General features: G+C 40.2%; 1 protein-coding gene across 9 annotated transcripts in view; it reads left to right on the forward strand.

The window, feature by feature from the left end:
• The window catches only part of CFAP69 (cilia and flagella associated protein 69), a 239,241-nt gene that overhangs the window by 178,256 nt on the left and 39,492 nt on the right, over window positions 1-21,493 (forward strand). For 8 of the 9 annotated variants that reach the window (XM_070617430.1, XM_070617431.1, XM_070617432.1 and 5 more), the window contains exons 2-6: window positions 9,461-9,520; window positions 11,581-11,646; window positions 13,962-14,071; window positions 16,598-16,674; window positions 19,548-19,646. In XM_070617430.1, the coding sequence (XP_070473531.1) occupies window positions 9,461-9,520; window positions 11,581-11,646; window positions 13,962-14,071; window positions 16,598-16,674; window positions 19,548-19,646 (412 nt within the window). The remainder of the gene's footprint in view (window positions 1-9,460; window positions 9,521-11,580; window positions 11,647-13,961; window positions 14,072-16,597; window positions 16,675-19,547; window positions 19,647-21,493) is intronic. The other variant, XM_070617434.1, reaches the window with a different exon arrangement.

Here is a 21,493-nt window from a genome sequence, read left to right on the forward strand (position 1 = left end):
CTTTACAGGCCTGACCTAGCTGAAGTAGAACTTCAGCTCTGGGTGTGTTATATTGCCCCGAGCTGAAAGGCACAACGTGCAGGCTTCTTTACAAGAGGGCGAGTTGGGCCCCAAAGCATCTTGCTTCCAGCTCTTTTGGAAGCTAAGATATAACTCGCTCTCCACAATGCTCTTACAGCCTACCGGGAACATCTCTTACAAAGGCCTGTGAAACGCAGTTTCTTTGCAGGCCTGATCTGGCTGAAGTAGAACATTTACTCAGCTTGTGCTGCAATGCCCTAGAGCTGAAAGGCACAACATGCAGGCTTCTTTCCAAAGGGCGAGTTGGGCCCCAAAGCATCTTGCTTCCAGCTCTTTGGGAAGCTAAGAAACAACTCGCTCTGCACAGTGCTCTTACAGCCTACCGGGAACATCTCTTACAAACGCCTGTGAAACGCACTTTCTTTGCAGGCCTGATCTGGCTGAAGCAGAACTTCTGCTCTGGGTGTGCTACATTGCCCTAGAGCTGAAAGGCACAACGTGCAGGCTTCTTTCCAAAGGGCGAGTTGGGCCGCAAAGCATCTTGCTTCCAGCTCTTTGGGAAGCTAAGAAACAACTCGCTCTGCACAGTGCTCTTACAGCCTACCGGGAACATCTCTTGCAAAGGCCTGTGAAACGCAGTTTCTTTGCAGGCCTGATCTGGCTGAAGTAGAACTTCTGCTCTCGGTGTGCTACATTGCCCTAGAGCTGAAACGCACAACGTGAAGGCTTCTTTCAAAAGAGCGAGCTGGGCCCTAAAGCATCTTGCTTCCAGCTCTTTGGGAAGCTAAGAAACGACTCGCTCTGCACTGTGCTCTTACAGCCCACTGGGAACATCTCTTACAAAGGCCTGTGAAACGCAGTTTCTTTGCAGGCCTGATCTGGCTGAAGTAGAACTTCTGCTCTGGGTGTGCTACATTGCCCTGCAGCTGAAAGGCACAAAGTGCAGGCTTCTTTCCAAAGGGCGAGTTGGGCCCCAAAGCATCTTGCTTCCAGCTCTTTGGGAAGCTAAGAAACAACTCGCTCTGCACAGTGCTCTTACAGCCTACCGGGAACATCTCTTGCAAAGGCCTGTGAAACGCAGTTTCTTTGCAGGCCTGATCTGGCTGAAGTAGAACATCTGCTGTGGGTGAGCTCCATTGCCCTAGAGCTGAAAGGCACAACGTGCAGGCTTCTTTCCAAAGGGCGAGTTGGGCCCCAAAGCATCTTGCTTCCAGCTCTTTGGGAAGCTAAGAAACAACTCGCTCTGCACAGTGCTCTTACAGCCAACTGGGAACATCTCTTACAAAGGCCTGTGAAAGGCAGTTTCTTTACAGGCCTGACCTAGCTGAAGTAGAACTTCAGCTCTGGGTGTGTTATATTGCCCCGAGCTGAAAGGCACAACGTGCAGGCTTCTTTACAAAAGGGCGAGTTGGGCCCCAAAGCATCTTGCTTCCAGCTCTTTTGGAAGCTAAGATATAACTCGCTCTCCACAATGCTCTTACAGCCTACCGGGAACATCTCTTACAAAGGCCTGTGAAACGCAGTTTCTTTGCAGGCCTGATCTGGCTGAAGTAGAACATCTGCTCAGCTTGTGCTGCAATGCCCTAGAGCTGAAAGGCACAACATGCAGGCTTCTTTCCAAAGGGCGAGTTGGGCCCCAAAGCATCTTGCTTCCAGCTCTTTGGGAAGCTAAGAAACAACTCGCTCTGCACAGTGCTCTTACAGCCTACCGGGAACATCTCTTACAAACGCCTGTGAAACGCACTTTCTTTGCAGGCCTGATCTGGCTGAAGTAGAACTTCTGCTCTGGGTGTGCTACATTGCCCTAGAGCTGAAAGGCACAACGTGCAGGCTTCTTTCCAAAGGGCGAGTTGGGCCACAAAGCATCTTGCTTCCAGCTCTTTGGGAAGCTAAGAAACAACTCGCTCTGCACAGTGCTCTTACAGCCTACCGGGAACATCTCTTGCAAAGGCCTGTGAAACGCAGTTTCTTTGCAGGCCTGATCTGGCTGAAGTAGAACTTCTGCTCTCGGTGTGCTACATTGCCCTAGAACTGAAACGCACAACGTGAAGGCTTCTTTCAAAAGAGCGAGCTGGGCCCTAAAGCATCTTGCTTCCAGCTCTTTGGGAAGCTAAGAAACGACTCGCTCTGCACAGTGCTCTTACAGCCCACTGGGAACATCTCTTACAAAGGCCTGTGAAACGCAGTTTCTTTGCAGGCCTGATCTGGCTGAAGTAGAACTTCTGCTCTGGGTGTGCTACATTGCCCTGCAGCTTGAAGGCACAAAGTGCAGGCTTCTTTCCAAAGGGCGAGTTGGGCCCCAAAGCATCTTGCTTCCAGCTCTTTGGGAAGCTAAGAAACAACTCGCTGTGCACAGTGCTCTTACAGCCTACCGGGAACATCTCTTGCAAAGGCCTGTGAAACGCAGTTTCTTTGCAGGCCTGATCTGGCTGAAGTAGAACATCTGCTGTGGGTGAGCTCCATTGCCCTAGAGCTGAAAGGCACAACGTGCAGGCTTCTTTCCAAAGGGCGAGTTGGGCCCCAAAGCATCTTGCTTCCAGCTCTTTGGGAAGCTAAGAAACAACTCGCTCTGCACAGTGCTCTTACAGCCTACTGGGAACATCTCTTACAAAGGCCTGTGAAAGGCAGTTTCTTTGCAGGCCTGATCTGGCTGAAGTAGAACTTATGCTCTCGGTGTGCTACATTGCCCTAGAGCTGAAGCGCACAACGTGCAATCTTCTTTCAAAAGAGCGTGCTGGGCCCTAAAGCATCTTGCTTCCAGCTCTTTGGGAAGGTAAGAAACGACTCGCTCTGCACAGTGCTCTTACAGCCTACTGGGAACATCTCTTACAAAGGCCTGTGAAAGGCAGTTTCTTTGCAGGCCTGATCTGGCTGAAGTAGAACTTCTGCTCTGGGTGTGCTACATTGCCCTGCAGCTGAAAGGCACAACGTGCAGGCTTCTTTCCAAAGGGCGAGTTGGGCCCCAAGGCATCTTGCTTCCAGCTCTTTGGGAAGCTAAGAAACAACTCGCTCTGCACAGTGCTCTTACAGCCTACCGGGAACATCTCTTACAAAGGCCTGTGAAATGCAGTTTCTTTGCAGGCCTGATCTGGCTGAAGTAGAACTTCTGCTCTGGGTGAGCTACATTGCCCTAGAGCTGAAAGGAACAACACGCAGTCTTCTTTCCAAAGGGCGAGTTGGGCCCCAAAGCATCTTGCTTCCAGCTCTTTGGGAAGCTAAGAAACATCTCGCTCTGCACAGTGCTCTTACAGCCTACCGGGAACATCTCTTACAAAGGCCTGTGAAACGCAGTTTCTTTGCACGCCTGATCTGGCTGAAGTGTAACTTCTGCTCTGGGTGTGCTCCATTGCCCTAGAGCTGAAAGGCACAACGTGCAGGCTTCTTTCCAAAGGGCGAGTTGGGCCCCAAACCATTTTGCTTCCAGCTCTTTGGGAAGCTAAGAAACAGCTCGCTCTGCACAGTGCTCTTACAGCCTACCGGGAACATCTCTTACAAAGGCCTGTGAAACGCAGTTATTTTGCAGGCCCGATCTGGCTGAAGTTGAAGTTCTGCTCTGCGTGTGCTACATTGCCCTAGAGCTGGAAGGCACAACGTGCAGGCTTCTTTCCAAAGGGCGAGTTGGGCCCCAAAGCATCTTGCTTCCATCTCTTTGGGAAGCCAAGAAACAACTCGCTCTGCACTGTGCTCTTACAGCCTACCGGGAACATCTCTTACAAAAGCCTGTGAAACGCAGTTACTTTGCAGGCCTGATCTGGCTGAAGTAGAACTTCTGCTCTGCGTGTGTTACATTGCCCTAGAGCTGAAAGGCAATACGTGCAGGCTTCTATCCTGAGGGCGAGTTGGGCCCCAAAGCATCTTGCTTCCAGCTCTTTGGGAAGCTAAGAAACAACTCGCTCTGCACAGTGCTCTTACAGCCTACGGGCAACATATCTTACAAAGGCCTGTGAAACGCAGTTTCTTTTCAGGCCTGATCTGGCTGAAGTAGAACTTCTGCTCTGCGTGTGCTACATTGCCCTAGAGCTGAAAGGCCCAAAGTGCAGGCTTCTTTCCAAAGGGCGAGTTGAGCCCTAAAGCATCTTGCTTCCAGCTCTTTGGGAAGCTAAGAAACAACTCGCTCTGCACAGTGCTCTTACAGCCTACCGGCAACATCTCTTACAAACGCCTGTGAAACGCACTTTCTTTGCAGGCCTGATGTGGCTGAAGTAGAACTTCTGCTCTGGGTGTGCTACATTGCCCTAGAGCTGAAAGACGCAACGTGCAGGCTTCTTTCCAAAGGGCGAGTTGGGCCCCAAACCATCTTGCTTCCAGCTCTTTGGGAAGCTGAGAAACAGCTCGCTCTGCACAGTGCTCTTACAGCCTACCGGGCACATCTCTTACAAAGGCCTGTGAAACGCAGTTTCTTTGCAGGCCTGATCTGCCTGAAGTAGAACTTCTCCTCGGCGTGTGCTATATTGCCCTAGAGCTGAAACGCACAACGTGCAGGCTTCTTTCAAAAGAGCGAGCTGGGCCCTAAAGCATCTTGCTTCCAGCTCTTTGGGAAGCTAAGAAACAACGCGCTCTGCAGAGTGCTCTTACAGCCTACCGGGAGCATCTCTTACAAAGGCCTGTGAAACACAGTTTCTTTGCAGGCCTGACCTAGCTGAAGTAGAACTTCTGCTCTGGGTGTGCTACATTGCCCTAGAGCTGAAAGGCACAACGTGCAGGCTTCTTTCCAAAGGGCGAGTTGGACCCCAGAGCATCTTGCTTCCAGCTCTTTAGGAAGCTAAGAAACAACTCGCTCTGCACAGTGCTCTTACAGCCTACTGGGAACATCTCTTACAAAGGCCTGTGAAAGGCAGTTTCTTTACAGGCCTGACCTAGCTGAAGTAGAACTTCAGCTCTGGGTGTGCTATATTGCCCCGAGCTGAAAGGCACAACGTGCAGGCTTCTTTACAAAAGGGCGAGTTGGGCCCCAAAGCATCTTGCTTCCAGCTCTTTTGGAAGCCAAGATATAACTCGCTCTCCACAGTGCTCTTACAGCTTACCGGGAACATCTCTTACAAAGGCCTGTGAAACGCAGTTTCTTTGCAGGCCTGATCTGGCTGAAGTAGAACATCAGCTCAGCTTGTGCTGCAATGCCCTAGAGCTGAAAGGCACAACATGCAGGCTTCTTTCCAAAGGGCGATTTGGGCCCCAAAGCATCTTGCTTCCAGCTCTTTGGGAAGCTAAGAAACAACTCGCTCTGCACAGTGCTCTTACAGCCTACCGGGAACATCTCTTACAAACGCCTGTGAAACGCACTTTCTTTGCAGGCCTGATCTGGCTGAAGTAGAACTTCTGCTCTGGGTGTGCTACATTGCCCTAGAGGTGAAAGACGCAACGTGCAGGCTTCTTTCCAAATGGCGAGTTTGGCCCCAAAGCATCTTGCTTCCAGCTCTTTGGGAAGCTAAGATACAACTCGCCCTGCACAGTGCTCTTACAGACTACCGGGAACATCTCTTACAAAGGCCTGTGAAACGCAGTTTCTTTACAGGCCTGACCCAGCTGAAGTAGAACTTCTGCTCTGGGTGTGCTACATTGCCCTGCAGCTGAAAGGCACAACGTGCAGGCTTCTTTCCAAAGGGCGAGTTGGGCCCCAAAGCATCTTGCTTCCAGCTCTTTGGGAAGCTAAGAAATAACTCGCTCTGCACAGTGCTCTTACAGCCTACCGGCAACATCTGTTACAAAGGCCTGTGAAACGCAGTTTCTTTTGCAGGCCCGATCTGGCTGAAGTTGAACTTCTGCTCTGCGTGTGCTCCATTGCCCTAGAGCTGAAAGGCACAACATGCAGGCTTCTTTCCAAAGGGCGAGTTGGGCCGCAAAGCATCTTGCTTCCAGCTCTTTGGGAAGCTAAGAAACAACTCGCTCTGCACAGTGCTCTTACAGCCTACCGGGAACATCTCTTCAAAGGCCTGTGAAACGCAGTTTCTTTGCAGGCCTGATCTGGCTGAAGTAGAACTTCTGCTCTCGGTGTGCTACATTGCCCTAGAGCTGAAGCGCACAACGTGCAATCTTCTTTCAAAAGAGCGTGCTGGGCCCTAAAGCATCTCGCTTCCAGCTCTTTGGGAAGGTGAAACGACTCGCTCTGCACAGTGCTCTTACAGCCTACTGGGAACATCTCTTACAAAGGCCTGTGAAAGGCAGTTTCTTTGCAGGCCTGATCTGGCTGAAGTAGAACTTCTGCTCTGGGTGTGCTACATTGCCCTGCAGCTGAAAGGCACAACGTGCAGGCTTCTTTCCAAAGGGCGAGTTGGGCCCCAAGGCATCTTGCTTCCAGCTCTTTGGGAAGCTAGAACAACTCGCTCTGCACAGTGCTCTTACAGCCTACCGGGAACATCTCTTACAAAGGCCTGTGAAATGCAGTTTCTTTGCAGGCCTGATCTGGCTGAAGTAGAACTTCTGCTCTGGGTGAGCTACATTGCCCTAGAGCTGAAAGGAACAACACGCAGGCTTCTTTCCAAAGGGCGAGTTGGGCCCCAAAGCATCTTGCTTCCAGCTCTTTGGGAAGCTAAGAAACATCTCGCTCTGCACAGTGCTCTTACAGCCTACCGGGAACATCTCTTACAAAGGCCTGTGAAACGCAGTTTCTTTGCACGCCTGATCTGGCTGAAGTAGAACTTCTGCTCTGGGTGTGCTCCATTGCCCTAGAGCTGAAAGGCACAACGTGCAGGCTTCTTTCCAAAGGGCGAGTTGGGCCCCAAACCATTTTGCTTCCAGCTCTTTGGGAAGCTAAGAAACAGCTCGCTCTGCACAGTGCTCTTACAGCCTACCGGGAACATCTCTTACAAAGGCCTGTGAAACGCAGTTATTTTGCAGGCCCGATCTGGCTGAAGTTGAAGTTCTGCTCTGCGTGTGCTACATTGCCCTAGAGCTGGAAGGCACAACGTGCAGGCTTCTTTCCAAATGGCGAGTTGGGCCCCAAAGCATCTTGCTTCCATCTCTTTGGGAAGCCAAGAAACAACTCGCTCTGCACTGTGCTCTTACAGCCTACCGTGAACTAGATGATGTCCAAGGTCTCTGTCATCCCTAAAGTGTCTCAGCTCCACTTCTTGTCCTGTTTTCAAGGTTTTCTAATGCACAATCCGTACTTTATGTGTATCGTACACTCTGCTTAGTGTCGCCTCCATGAAGGCAGAAACCTTACCTGTTGTTTTTTCTGTAGTGTCCCCCAGTATTCCCCAGTAGCACCCAGCACAATACCTGGTACACAGGAGGTAACGTTATAAATTTATTGAATGAATGCCTTCCCCTGTTTTCTGAATTTAAATCTTACCCTACCTTCAGATCCTACCTCTCCAACATAAGTACTCCTCTAGTAGGAAGCACTTCCCCTTTATTTTCACTCTCACAGATCTTTTTCTCATAAATGGGTATAGTCCTAGGCTGAGTCACACAATTTCTCACCTAATTATCACTCATGTTGGTCACTGTTAGATTTGTCTAACTCTTATCTCTCCCACTAGAATATGGATTCCTTAAGTGTAGGAAATATATGCCTTTCTCCTCCTCTACTCTGAGCTCAGAGTGTTACTGAACCTCAGGTGGGTTTGCTCACCCATCAAGCAGCAAGCCAATCTCTGATGCTGGGTAGAGTGGGAGAAAGTAGGAATTTTATTGCAAAGCACTGAGCAAGGAGAACGGGCAGCTAAGGAGTAATCCTGAACTCCCTGAAAAGCTACAAGCAAGAGTTTTTGTTTGGAGCTTTAGGGGAGCGGAGAGCATGTGGCCTTGGAGGCTGAAGTTTTAAGACTCCTCTCTGCAGATGCGACTGGCTTTCATGTTTCTTCATGGGTTGCATGTACAAATTCAGGAGGGTTCTATGTGTTGCACGTGGTGGGTTGTTAGTCTGTGATGTCTAAAGTTTACAATCCGTCATTTTAGCTTGTCAATACTCTTGCAGCGATGCTCAGTCAGGCAGGGGGCTGTCAGCAAGCTGCTCTCTCTTATCAGAGGTCCTCCTGCTGTTCTGCAAAACAAGCTCAGAAACTTTGATCATTTTGTTTCCCACGTTAATCTTGTGGGTACAAGGCACAGTTCACCCTAATTCAGGAAAATTTTATCTCCTTTGTCTTCAGTTTCAAGAGTAGAAATTTAAGTCCTTATATGTAGCTTACAAAAGCCTTCTGTGTTTTAGCCACACTGGAGATTTTGTGTATTTTATTCAATACCATGTCTTCAGCTCCTAGAACAATGCCTGAAACACTGTAGGGACCCAGTAAATATTTGTAGCAAAATATGTAATTGTGATTAGTTGACTTGCATAGGTATCATGGCCGAGCTTCCTTGCCCAAATTTGCTCTCCCTCTGAGAGCCTATGAGAACCTCCACAATCTTCTAGTTGATATCACATCCAGCCATTGTCTGTAATACTGCCGTGGACTGTGTCCTTAAAATTGCCTACCTCAGTTTTGGAGTAATTACTAGAAATAACCTCTGTGGTCAATTGAGGAGTCAGGCAGGGAACTAAGATGCAAAGAACCAGTGTTCCTGCATCAGACAGACCAGCTAGCCAATTTACTAGCTATGTGACCTTAATAAATTAGGTCTCAGGGCCTCAGTGTCATCAACAGGGGTAATAATAATACCTTTATATGGAAGATTTGAGGATTAATTGAGATATAAAGTGCCAGACACATAAAAAGACCACAATAAACGTGAGTTCCTTTCCATATAACTAAGTATCAAATAAGCAGGATTTCCCTCTTTGAAATGTCCCTTGGTGAGGTGGGAAAATAAGTTCATCCTATAACTTGAAGTAAGTGGAGGTCTAATTTTCTTCAAAGCAGTTTGTTAAACTTTTGGTCCTAAAAGATTTTGTTAAATGTTTTTACAATTTCTCCATAAACATCCTATGATGATAATAACAGCACTTATTTTGATACTTACATGTGTATGTTCTCTTTTCTTCTGTACTCTGCTTTGTGATCTCATTTACCCAAACTCTTCTAATTTTTACTTTAAGCCTATGATTTAGAAATCTCTGCCCCAAATTTAACTGGTCTCCAGCCTCAACACGAGCCTCCTCCTCCAGCATTCTCTGTCTCAGCAAATGGTGCCACAACTTAGATAATTCCTCAGGCTGAGGAATCATCCTCACCTTGTTCTTCTCTTTCCCAGCAAATCAAATCACTCATTAGTTCCTGCTGGTTCTACCTCCTTGATGTTTTCCATTCCATTCACTGTTGTCTATCCCAGTTGCTGCTACTTTGGTCAAAGTCTGAAGTTACTGTTGTTGTTGTTTTTTTACTCCAAAATTTATTTACTCCTATAAATTCTCATCTGCTTTTCATTCTCCCTTCATTATCTTTTTGTCATAAGATATTTTTAAGTTGTCAAGAGACAATATCATATAAAAATAGTGTATTTGGTGGGATTCCTTGGTTCTCATGATATAGAATGCTAAGAGTTGTCTGTTTTGTAGCATACTTTCAAGCCTATGGACCTAAATCGTGTCATCAAACTCCTTGAGGAAACTGATAAAGTGAGTAAGCTTTGAGAGAAAATTTCTCTGCTATATCACTTATAAATTGTTATTTCCTTGAAAGATAACACATATTACCCTAAATTAAGTCTCATTTCTCTCCTTTCATTGAAACTGTTTCAAATAATATACGTCTTACATCTAACGACTGTTTAAATTTAGTATGAATATATTTAACTCATAGGGAAGTTTGAGGAGAATAGATTTGGTTTTGTGGCATGGACAAATCCATGGTGGATATAAACAGAAGGAATCATAATAGAGGAAAAAGAGTCATCTAGTCTCAGTTAATTGCCTGTTACCAAGTAGGATATGGGGAGTGAGGGTAGAAAAAGTGCATCATGATGTACTACTTAAGATTTTCTGGGCCAGCCCCAGTGGCCCAGTGGTTAAATTCAGTGTGGTCAAATTCAGCAGCCTGGGTTTGGTTCCCGGGTGCAGACCTACACCACTTGTCAGTGGCCGGGCTCTGGTGGCAGCCCACATACAAAATAGAGGAAGACTGGCAACAGATGTTAGCTCAGGGTGAATCTTTCTCAGCAAAAAAAAAAATTTCCGATACGAAATCAAGATATATACATATACACACACTCATACATACTCATAAGTAATTTATTTTGAGAGAAATCTTATATAGAAAGTAATGGAAATAAAATTATTTCAGACACAAAACTCAAAATTGAGAGTTTAGGCATTGGGAGAAAGGATAATAAATGCATATATACACATGCTCATACACCACACTCTCCTGATGTTATCTAAGAATTGCCTGAATGCCTAAAAGCCAACACACACTATAGAAGTACACAAAATGAAGGAGAGTGCTTATTTTTAATATCTAGAAAATGAGTTGACCAGGTAAAGCCAATCAAAACAAAATAATGTCCTGTGATTAGTACGCACAAAAATTTAGTCATTGTTTTAAGATTTTTTTAGTCTCTAAATTTTTACATAGAGAAAGAAGAAAAAACAATAAGAATAATGTCTCTATAAGAATATTTTATCTTTTGCTGCCTGTGTTTGTTGTGAAAGTTATTTCTTAATTGTGACTGTATCTGCATTTTTTTGAAAAAGAGAATCCAACCGCATAGAGCTCCTACTAGCTGGTGAGTAAGGGTAGCCCCAAAAAAGAAGTATAGAAAATGCCACAGCTTGTCATGAACAATTTAAGAAGATTAAAAGACGGAAGTGATTTGGTCGTGAAAACACATCACTGTATAGAGTTTTGTTTTAATTGGCTGAAGATATTTGGTTTGCACCAAAATACTGTGCATATTTTAGAGGTTAAAAATACAATTTCTGGAGTCAGATTGCCAAATTTGATTCTTAATACTGCCGCTTATTACCTGTTTGATTTTGGACAAATTATGTAGTGTTGCAGCTTGAGTTTCCTTTTCTGGAAAAGAGGGATAATAACAGTACCTTCCTAACAGAGTTGTTTTGGAGATTAATGAAATGATATGTCTATATAGTGCCTACATGGTACACGGCATAGAAAAATCCTCAACATATTTCAAGTGCTGTTAATATTATTTCTGGAAACAGTTACTGCTTTTATATTAACCTGGTCTTTATTCTCAATTTCCTAATCACATTTATTTATTTATTTATTTATTTTTGGTGAGGAAGATTGGCCCTGAGCTAACATCTATTGCCAATCTGCCTCTTTTTTTTTTCTCCCCACAGTCCCAGTACATAGTTGTATATCCTAGTTGTAGGTCATTTTAGTTCTTCTGTGTGGGATGCCACCACAGCATGGCCTGATGAGTGGTGTATAGGTCCGTGCCCAGGATCTGAACTGGCAAACCCCTGGCTGCCAAAGCAGAGCATGCAAACTTAACCACTCAGACACAGGGCCAGCCCCTCTAATCAAATTTAAGTGGTAGTTTATTTTTATCATCTTTGTTTCAGGAAACATTTATAATGCTTACATTATAATATGATAATTGAAGAATTACTTGATAATCTTAATGTGTCTGCTTTCTTTTTATATCAAAGAAAATTGTTAAAATCTCAACATTTAATAGCACAAAAGAACTAAAATAAATAATTTGTTTTAGGATGATTTAGAAGAAAAGCAAATTAAATCTGTCAAGAAACTCATGGAGTGTTATCAGAATGGATTTGTATCCTTTACATATATGTGTATCTTTGTTTCATTTACACTAAAATGGGAGAATTTCTATTAGAAAATATATTAGTTTCCTACTTCATCTGTAACAAATTACCACAAACTTAGTGCCTTAAAACAACATAGATTTTTTGTCTTATAATCCTGGAGGTCAGGAGTCTAAAATCAGCCTCACTGGGCTAAAGTCAAGATGTTAGCAGGGGTGGTTTCTTCTGAAGGCTCTAGGGGAGAATGCGTTGCCTTGCGTTTCTCAGCTTCTAGAGGCAGCCTGCATTCCTTGGCTCATGGCCACTTCCTTGAAGTAGCATCATTCTCTCCTCTGCTTCTGTCGGCACATGTCCTTCTCTGATCCTCTCCTTCCTCTCTCTTTCCCTTATAAAGACCTGTGATTACATTGGGTCTGTCTGGATAATCTAGGATAACTGTCTGATCTCAAGATTTTTAACTTAATCACATCTGAAAAGCCCCTTTGCTATATAAGGTAAAATATTCACAAGTTCTAGGGATTAACATGTGGACATCTTTGGGCAGGCCATCCTTCTGTCTACCATGGAAAATAGCTAACATTTTGTGTTTTTTATAAAATTATATTTTTTGTTCACCAGAGAATATAAAATTGAAGAAATAGTATAGTGCAGTTAGCTCTGTGCAGGTAATGTCAGTTTCTATAGACTCAGAGAGACAGTGGGGCAATAATTAGGAGGGCCAAGTCAGTCTTGTTTCTACCAATTTACTTGAGCATTTGCACTGTTGATAAGCTTTTTAACTTCTCCACCCTTATAAAATAGGAATAACCACACCTCATGAGGTTGTTAGGAAGACTAGATAAGATAATGTACATGCACGTGCATTATAATCTGCAAAACGTTGTATAAATATAAGATATTATCCCCACTGAATATACCACCCTGATCAGAATATATGGAAACCAGTGTGTCTCAAAACTGTCTACACGTTAAGAACCACTTTGCTGTTAGGTCGTTGTTATTGTTTTTTTAACCTTTGCATATATATGCTGTTGTGAAATGAAATAAAACTGTCATAGGAAACTCACTTTCTGTTGGTCATCTTGCCACACACAGACTAGTAACATACAATTCCAGAACTGGCAATTGTCCATAGACCACACTTTCGGTAGTGTTGATCTAAACAATTTCCAACAGTTGTCCGGCGTGGTCTGAAGATGATATCAGTCTCTAATATTAGCTTGTTCCAGTGTTTAAAAACATCTTAGGCCTCCCATTCAGGGAAATGTGTCTTATAACTCTAACTCTTTTCTTACCTTATTTTAGCCTTGTTTGACATGGATTTGTTGGGTCAGTCAGTTACCTGAGGGCTTGTGGATATCAAGCACTATTTACTGGTAGCCAAGAAAATATAGTAGCAAGTGATTCTTTTCCTCTCTTAACCTGATACATCAACACCTCCATTATTTTTTCTTCTTTAGGTTAGAAAGTTGGTGGCAAATGGCTCTATCTCTGAATGCCTTTAGTAGGCTGTATAGAGGTTGTAAAACGTAAAGCAAAGATAAATTAAAGAAGTATCTTGGTCACTTCTCTAGGAAGTTAACAGAGGTTTGTACTTCTAATATTCCTAGCTTGCCCATCTTTTCCTAAGAAGCGCCTAGAAAGAGACTAGAAGTGATCAGATTCAACCAAGAAGTGTGAGTCACAACTACCGTGTTCCCTTAGCTGTAAACAAAATCTATGAAACTTGTTTAGGTACCAGTTGGGTTTTTAAAATGGGTAAAATAAAAGGTACTTTTACCTAAAGATCTAGAGAGGGCACATTTTGCTTTCATACTAGTTTTAAATAAAAATCTCAACCAATTTAAATCTTAAAAACAAGAAAATGCATCTGACTAATGTTAGTAAAGTAATTCAGAAAAGTAAGGTAGGTTTGGGTTGGCTACTACGGAGCAATGTACGTTTTGTATGTGGGTGGGTGGGGAAGAAGGATATAATTGAGCCATTAAGTTAATTTTTTTCAATGTGTTATTACTCATTGCCAGTAGTAAGTTATTGATCAATTGAATCTGTGGTGTAGTAGTTGGTAATCAAATTCTAAAGGTGTGGGGAGAGGAGAAAAAAATATTTTGAGTAAGAGATTACTGAGACAAAAATTAAATAATATTCCCCCCCAAAATATGGTTCTGTTTTCTTCTTTGGACTTCAAAATTAGTATAGTTAAAACAGTGTCAACCACATTTACAAAATAGAATGCTATAGACTTTCTTGACAGAAGTGCTATAAAGAATATGTTAATAAAAATATGAATCTTAGTTTTATTTCTTAACTAAAAATATTACAGCCCCTAAGGGATTTAGCACAGATATTTAAAATTCTGAATCTGTGTGCAGGAAAAATTGAAAACCAACCTCGTTTTATAGAATCTGCATATAATATCTTAAAATTATGTGGGTAAGTTGTTTTTTTAACTTTATTTTACATTAGGACGCAGTATTTTGTTATGTTTTATTTTGCGTTACAAAGATACCATGAAGTATGGTGTAGCAAAGTGATACAGAACTCAGAAAACTTTACTTGCTCACTTGATTCCAGCAGTTGGTGTTTCAAAGGTAGTCAATTTTATTGTAGTCTGAGATTGCTAGCCACAAGAGATTAAACTGTAAATATATTAAAATGTCTTCTCATGATAAGTTGCTCTCAAGTGAATAAGTGTGAGAAGAAACCAAGACATCATAATATTTTTAGAGAATCCTTGAGAAAACTTGTGGACAATACTTAATAGTTTCAGTCTAATTTTTTTTTCTCTCTCTTTAGAAAATTTCTCTCAAAGATATATTGGGTTCTATGTCATATTTTATTTGATTTTCCAAATTTGAATGAAGACTAAATGTCACCAGTTATTTTTGGTATATATTTTTAAAAATGTAAATTAGAGGTCAGAATTATAAAATTAGTATGTGCCATCCTCTGTCCTATTTTTTCCTCCTATATTTTGGGGGAACTAGGAATCTCTTCTGCTTCCTTGCTGCCACATAGTGACTAACCAAGATATATATTAAAATATCTCTTTAGTTTTCAATATAATATAGTTAATTTCTAAAAGTAGAAATAAACATTTCTGACAATTTAACCTTCTAAACCTTTCTACCAATTAAACTTTTAAATAGTGTGTTTCTTTTAATATACAAATAATAATATTAATAAGACTATGTATACATAGTAGGTTTTAACTCTCCACTTTTAGATTTAGCAGCAATAATATTTAATATTTTATAATACTAACATTTAATTTTTTGACTGAAAAAATAGTCAAAAGTAATTTATTGAATACCTTTACCATGCTTTACTTTTTAATAGAGACCATGAAAAATGAAATAAATTATTGCTCTCATGCCTTCAAGGAATGTTACTGTGCTAATTGGAAATTCCTATTATATTGACATGAGATTATGTTACATAAAACACTTTCAGATTTTGAGTCTGTGCAAGTCCTAGAACACCAGATTCATAAGCATTACTTTCAACATCAGCGCTCCTGCAGAGCTCCAGCAAGAGCTGGTTCTCTCTGAAGGCCGTGACTGAAGCTTTCATCGTATAATAGGACAACTCTCTTGAATTAGACTCTTCACTTTCCCTCATATTTCATAATTATTCACATTATTTACATTTTTTCTACTTTCCTAATTTCTGCTTTCATCCTGCATTTCTCCATACCTCACCCTCACTTGATTCTCTTTTCAAGACATTCTTGGGAGATAAAAACATTGAAAATAAAATAAAACCTTTCTGTTTGGGCCTTTAAGTAGTACGTTTTTCTCATTGCATGAGAAGTATAATACTTATTTTTTTCATAACCTTTTTGGAGGAAAACTTTTCTGATGATTTATCTTTAGGTTGTTTCCTTTGGTAGAAAAGGAAAAAGTTGAGGACAAGAAGAACTAGTTTTAGAGTTTTTCACTTTAGAGATCCAATAATGAGCTGGATAACAAGTAATAAGTTATTTGTTTCAAATGAAAAATTCTATTTGTTCATTCAGAAATGAACCTTTTCATAGCCTGCCTTTGAAATATCTCTCAATTCCAATTGACCTATATATATATATATATATATACTACATCCACATTATAGTTCTAAATGCCATTTTTCAACCACTTGGTTTTTTCTTGAAAAAAATGAATTAAAAGTCCTATATATAGGATATATTATACTTTAAATAGCACAGGAAGTTCAAATTTTGAACTTATGAAATGCCAAAATAGTTTATATTTTGTATTTAAGAAATTACTTTCTCTCTCCTTTGACATTTAGAACTAATGACCCTGATTCAAGTGCTCCATCTTTTATGATTTGTAAATAAATTATTTTCAAATCACTTTGCTTATAGTAGTTGTGAAATATGATTCCAATATAATTAATATTTGTTAACTTGAATTCCTTAGTGTCTCAAAAAGTATATCTGTTATTTTGTGGATGATAACTGATCCAGTTAATAAGGAAAAGGTCTCTGACCTTTAAGAACAAAATAGGCCATTGATCTATTAATTGGAATTTCAAAAACTTTAGAAAAAGCCCTTGAACAGCTTTTAAATTACAGATAAGCCTAGATCTGTGATTTTTGTCAGATTATCCCGTATCTTCCTAATTTTAATAGAAGTACAGCTCTAATCCATTATTATTTTACCCTCAGAGAAAAAGAGCTTCTTATGGGTTTTTTTTTATTCAGTGTTACAAGATGGCTTTCTTAACTCTTGCCTTTTATGTCCATCTGTCTTCATTTTTACAAATCTATTTTATTTTCTTTTTGGTTAGTTAGTTAGAAACAAATTTGTTTTGAAAGTTGTCATTTGCCAGGGCCAAAGAATAGGATATTATCCTCATTTTATTCTTTAGAAAGGAAATTTTCCCCTACTTTGCAAATGATGCTTCAATTAAGGACTTCATTAAGTATAATTCGTACATTCTTCATTCTTATTGAAGCTTGCCATTTTTGAAAAAGAAAGCATCAGATGAAATAACCTATGCTGAAGATACTGCTAATTCAATTGCACTACTGGGTAAGTTAAGATTTCCTTAAGATAGAGGGGTGTAACATACAACAGGCCCTACTGATAAGAAAGAAATGTCTCCTTCACTAAGTTTCACTAAGAGTACTTCTCCAAATCTAGGCTCTTTACTTGTTTTCTGGTTGGAAATTAATCATAGTATGCTTGGTGATAATTTTTGTATTGTTTTCCACTCAGGTGTTTCGTGATACCAACAAGATTCTGTGTTCCTTAAGGTATAAGGACTGGCAGATACTTCTTTCCACTTATTTATCTTGATATTAGTCAGTTCGATGAAATGTTTGTTAACGTTTTTTGTAAATGAGAAGTACATGTCCCTTTCTTTCAGTAATTAGAAAAATGCCTCCAACTTTGAACTCTAATAATTGCTAGAATCTAATTAATTGCTATAATCATTGAGAGCCAAATTGTTGATTAAATAAAATAAAAAAATCCAAAATTTTAAGTAAAATCATAAAATGGTAGAACATTAAGAACTTTAGCATAACATGCATAAGGATGCAGGTGCCTATGTTTTATGTACAAAAATATCAAGAAATATCATAAACGAGCAAGCATTTGTATTTGGGTTATTGCTCAATTTTCTAGAGAAAGAAAATAATAATTTCCTAGGAAATGAGATCAAACACTAGCTTCTTTAATCAGCCCTTGAGACATGACAGCATGTTCCCAAAAGAAATCCTACATTAAACTTATTAATTTAGGTCTTTGTACAGGGGAAATAAAAGATACACAGTTGGCCCAACAAATAAAAATAAATAATTACTGAATAGTTATGTTCCGAGAATTATACTTCATATTGAAAGATGTTAGAGACTCAACTGGAATAAGTAAAAAGCATTTTTTAATTTTTAACATAGACACCAACCCTTTTATATCTAAATAATTTTCATAGTCTTCAATTGTAGATACTTTGGGAGAAATTATTATGGCCTAGAGTGAGTGAAGGTATCAAGGAAATTAGAATAAACATGACGAGTTAGATAAGATGACTTTAAGGAGCAGGCAGGCTGGAAACTAATGGGAAACTTTAATTCTGTGCATCTCTATCATCAGTGGAAATTTACTATTGGAAGCCAACCCAAAAGAGGACATGATAGTATTAACAGATAAAAAGTGTATGTTTGGTTGATAACATTAAAAAATGCCTCTGTTGCCCTTATTATTTTTAAATGTTGCCTCCAAAAGTGTGGGCAGACATTTTTATGATAAATACATGTCCTGTTGCTTACTGTATTAGTCTGCTCTTTGCTGAATGACTGCCGGCCTACGGAACACATTGCTGTCGCACTTGATGGCGATATGAACTCTTAGCTTAAATGAGCTCCTTTGACTGATTATTGACCGCAAGTACTGCTGTGCTGTCCCTTAGTTTTTTGATTGCAGGAAACTTGAGTTTAAATTAAAATAATTGTATATAGTCAAAAGTGTTGAACAAAGGCGATTCATTATTATGAATAACTTCCAGTTTCTACTATGTACTGGTAAATTATATTACTTTTTATTCTACATGATAGATATTTCTGACTTAAGAGCAGGATTCTGGGAACACACAAAAGAAAAATTTGGTACTCAGCCTTGAGATTATAAATCGGGAAACAGTGAAAAATGATCCAAATTTACAAGAACTAAGGGTGGAAAAGCAGATGAGAAGCCTTAGAATGTCCCATAAACTTGAATGTTTGGTCAGTTTTATTGGAAAAGTTGTTCATATTGCCTAAATTTTTTCAAAACAGTGATCTTTCAACTTTAAAGGAGGGGTCCAAAAAATTAAATTAAGAGAATAATCTTGAAACTGTCTTTTTTTTTTTTTAAGTGCTGTCTTTTGCAGATTCTCCCAAAGCAAGGATGAGGCTTTCCTTTGTGCTCCCTCCTTCATCCACTTGTGTCCCTACTCACTGACCACCCCTAGAGATGAACATTATACAAGACCTAATGCAAAATACTAGTCTTCAAGGAACACCTAATTATCTCTTTCCCTCAGAGAATCCAACCAGACCTGGTTCAGCCCTGAAGCTGATACTCCTGACTTCAGTTGTCCTCAGGCACCCAAAGGGCATGGACCATTTCCAGAATCCCACAGATCATTTTGAGATTCTCTTGGGGACCGTACTTGTAGGACTTCACCAGAGCAAAAGCAATCCAGTTTGAAGTATAGGCTGAAGCCAATTCAGAAGTAGCTTAGATATGGCTGAAAAGGAACTCTCCCTATCCTCCATCCCCACCAAGATTACTTGAACATAAAACTATTAGCTGTAGGGCAAAGACTGCCTAGAAACTCACTGCCTTCCAGTCTGTCAGCAAATCGAAGAGCAGAGCTCGCTTGGAACTTCTCTAAGCAAAGGATGCATTATTAGAAGCAACAATTACTAGCTCTCTGTTTAGGGAGGAAAATGCTAACCCATATCTTGCCAAAATAATAACAGTAACTACTATATGCCAGACACTGTTCTCAGCCCTTTTCTCATATTAACTCATTTAATCTTCACAGCAATCTTTAATGTAGTAACTATTGTTTTACCCATTTTATAGATGAGAAAACTAAGACACAAGTTCACACAGGTGGTAAGTGGCAGAGCCAGGATTTAAACTTAGACAGTCTAGTTCCAGCATTTGTGCTATTAATCACCATTCGTTTCTTCCTGGAAAGGAGGGGCTGAGCTGATTGAGGGGCCAAACATTATAAGGATAGATCCAAGGTGTTTCATGCGTGTGTGTGTGTGTGTGTGTGTAAAATTACATGATCCAATTTGAATCTCTGATGAAGATATTTTTAATAATCGTATTACTAACACTTTATGCTTAAATTTTCAAATAAACTTATGACAATGTTATTAAATAACATTCATTTATTTTTCTGGCAGGTGACTTAATGAAAATACCAAGTTCTGAATTGAGGATACAAATCTGTAAGTGTATTGTGGACTTTTATCATGCAGAACCACCAAAGAAGCATATTACAGGTGAAGGTTGCAATGGTCTTTCAGAAATAACTTATGTCTTTATAAAATAGACTATTCTGTCTTATTTCTCTTTGAACTTAGAAAGACACGATGGGATCATAAATGCGACACATCAAAAACAAAGCTTTTTTTTGTAGCCAGAGCTCTTCAGTCTTTTTAAACAAAAAATTTTATATGTATTTTTTCAACTTTATATTTACATATTTTTATTCTGATGCTAAATATTTATGACACAAATTTTAGTCGTACCCAAGTTAATTATAATTATTACTATTAGCTAATGTTATCTAATATTGTTGATAATATTATTTATTATTTTTCTAACATTTTATAATTATTCATATCTGTCCCACCCAATTAGATGTTAAATTCCTAATGCTAATAACATTTTCCGTCATGTTTGGGAGAAAAGTTCTGCATGTCACAGCTAAGGGGTCTTAATATGTAATGGTGAATCATGCTGAAATGGGTGCTATCAACACAGAGCACTGGCACTATGGAGGATATAATGTTATTTAGGACGTACTTTCTACCTTCATACTTTCTGTAAGTTATAATCAATCTAAGAAAAGAGAGAAGATATAAATAATACTTTTCAAAGTTGTATTTTCCTTAAGATAGGTGGAAATAAGACTGTAGTAGAAAAGAAAGATTACTTATGACTAGGGAAAAATAGGAAGATATCTAAAGTAAAGTAAAGAAATGAGTAAAGAGATTACTGAATGTCAAATTTGAGCTATTGAGGAGATAGACAGGTGGAATAGTATTGTATACTAAAAGCAGAGACCAGGTTTGGAATTCATCCAAATAGAGATGAAAAGTGAAGCCATCAGAATGGTCCAGTTTGCTGGGAGATCAAGCATATAAACAGCAAGACACCAAGAATGGCAACATGAAGAGTGGCCATATTGAGATCTTGAAAAAAATGATCCAAAGAAATTGGCAGTGAACAGAGGCTCAAAGAGGAGGAAGAAAACCTAAAGACTGCCATGTCAGTGTGCCAGTGAACGAAATGTTTGATGAGGGAAGAAGTGCTCTCAGTGTCAAATACTGTAGAGGATTCTATAATTGAGAAATGAAAAGGCTAAGTTAATGTGGTATCTAAAAAATATAATTAATGTTTGGCAAATCTGTTGCCTGAAAGTGGTCAGGGCAGATAGAGAACTAAAGAATGAGAGGATTGTGAGAGGAGAGGCTGTGGGAGTGAGGGAGTAAAGGCAGTGAATGCAGACATGTTTTAAGATCAGATGGTGAAGAAAAAGAAGGAAAATGTAGCACAGCTCAACTGGTAGCAAAAATCAAAGAAAGATATTTAGATTTTGTTGTTGTTTATTTGTTTTTAGGGTAGGGGAACATGAAGTTTGTAGGCAGAGGAAGAAGAAGCTACTAGGTGAAAAATGGGAGGGTGAAATTCCCAAAGAAAACATGAGAGGATGGAATTAAGAGCACAAGCTTAGGGTTAAGCTTGGAAAGATACAGGCACCCTTCTTTAAGATAGACAGGGAGACAGTGGTGTAGAGATAGAGAAGTTAAGGTGCAGAGAAGTGAGGTTGACCTTAATTTAATCAGGCTCTGAAAATTAAGAACCTTAGGCAATGCTCTCACTAACTGTCACAGTTGCTTTCAAATGATGGGCATGGCTGGGCATGTGGGACCATAGCTGAAAAGTCTTCAGTAGAGCAATTGTAAGAGACATAGCCCTAAAGACAGGAATCAACACAATTTTGTCACTGTGCGAACATCATTGAGTGCTCTTACACAAACCTAGACGGTATAGCCTACTACACCCTAGGCTTTATGGTACTAATCTTATGGGACCACTGTTATATATACAGTCTTTCATTGCT

Source organism: Equus przewalskii, chromosome 4 (assembly GCF_037783145.1).
Source record: "Equus przewalskii isolate Varuska chromosome 4, EquPr2, whole genome shotgun sequence".
In the NCBI taxonomy this organism is placed as follows: Eukaryota; Metazoa; Chordata; class Mammalia; order Perissodactyla; family Equidae; genus Equus; species Equus przewalskii.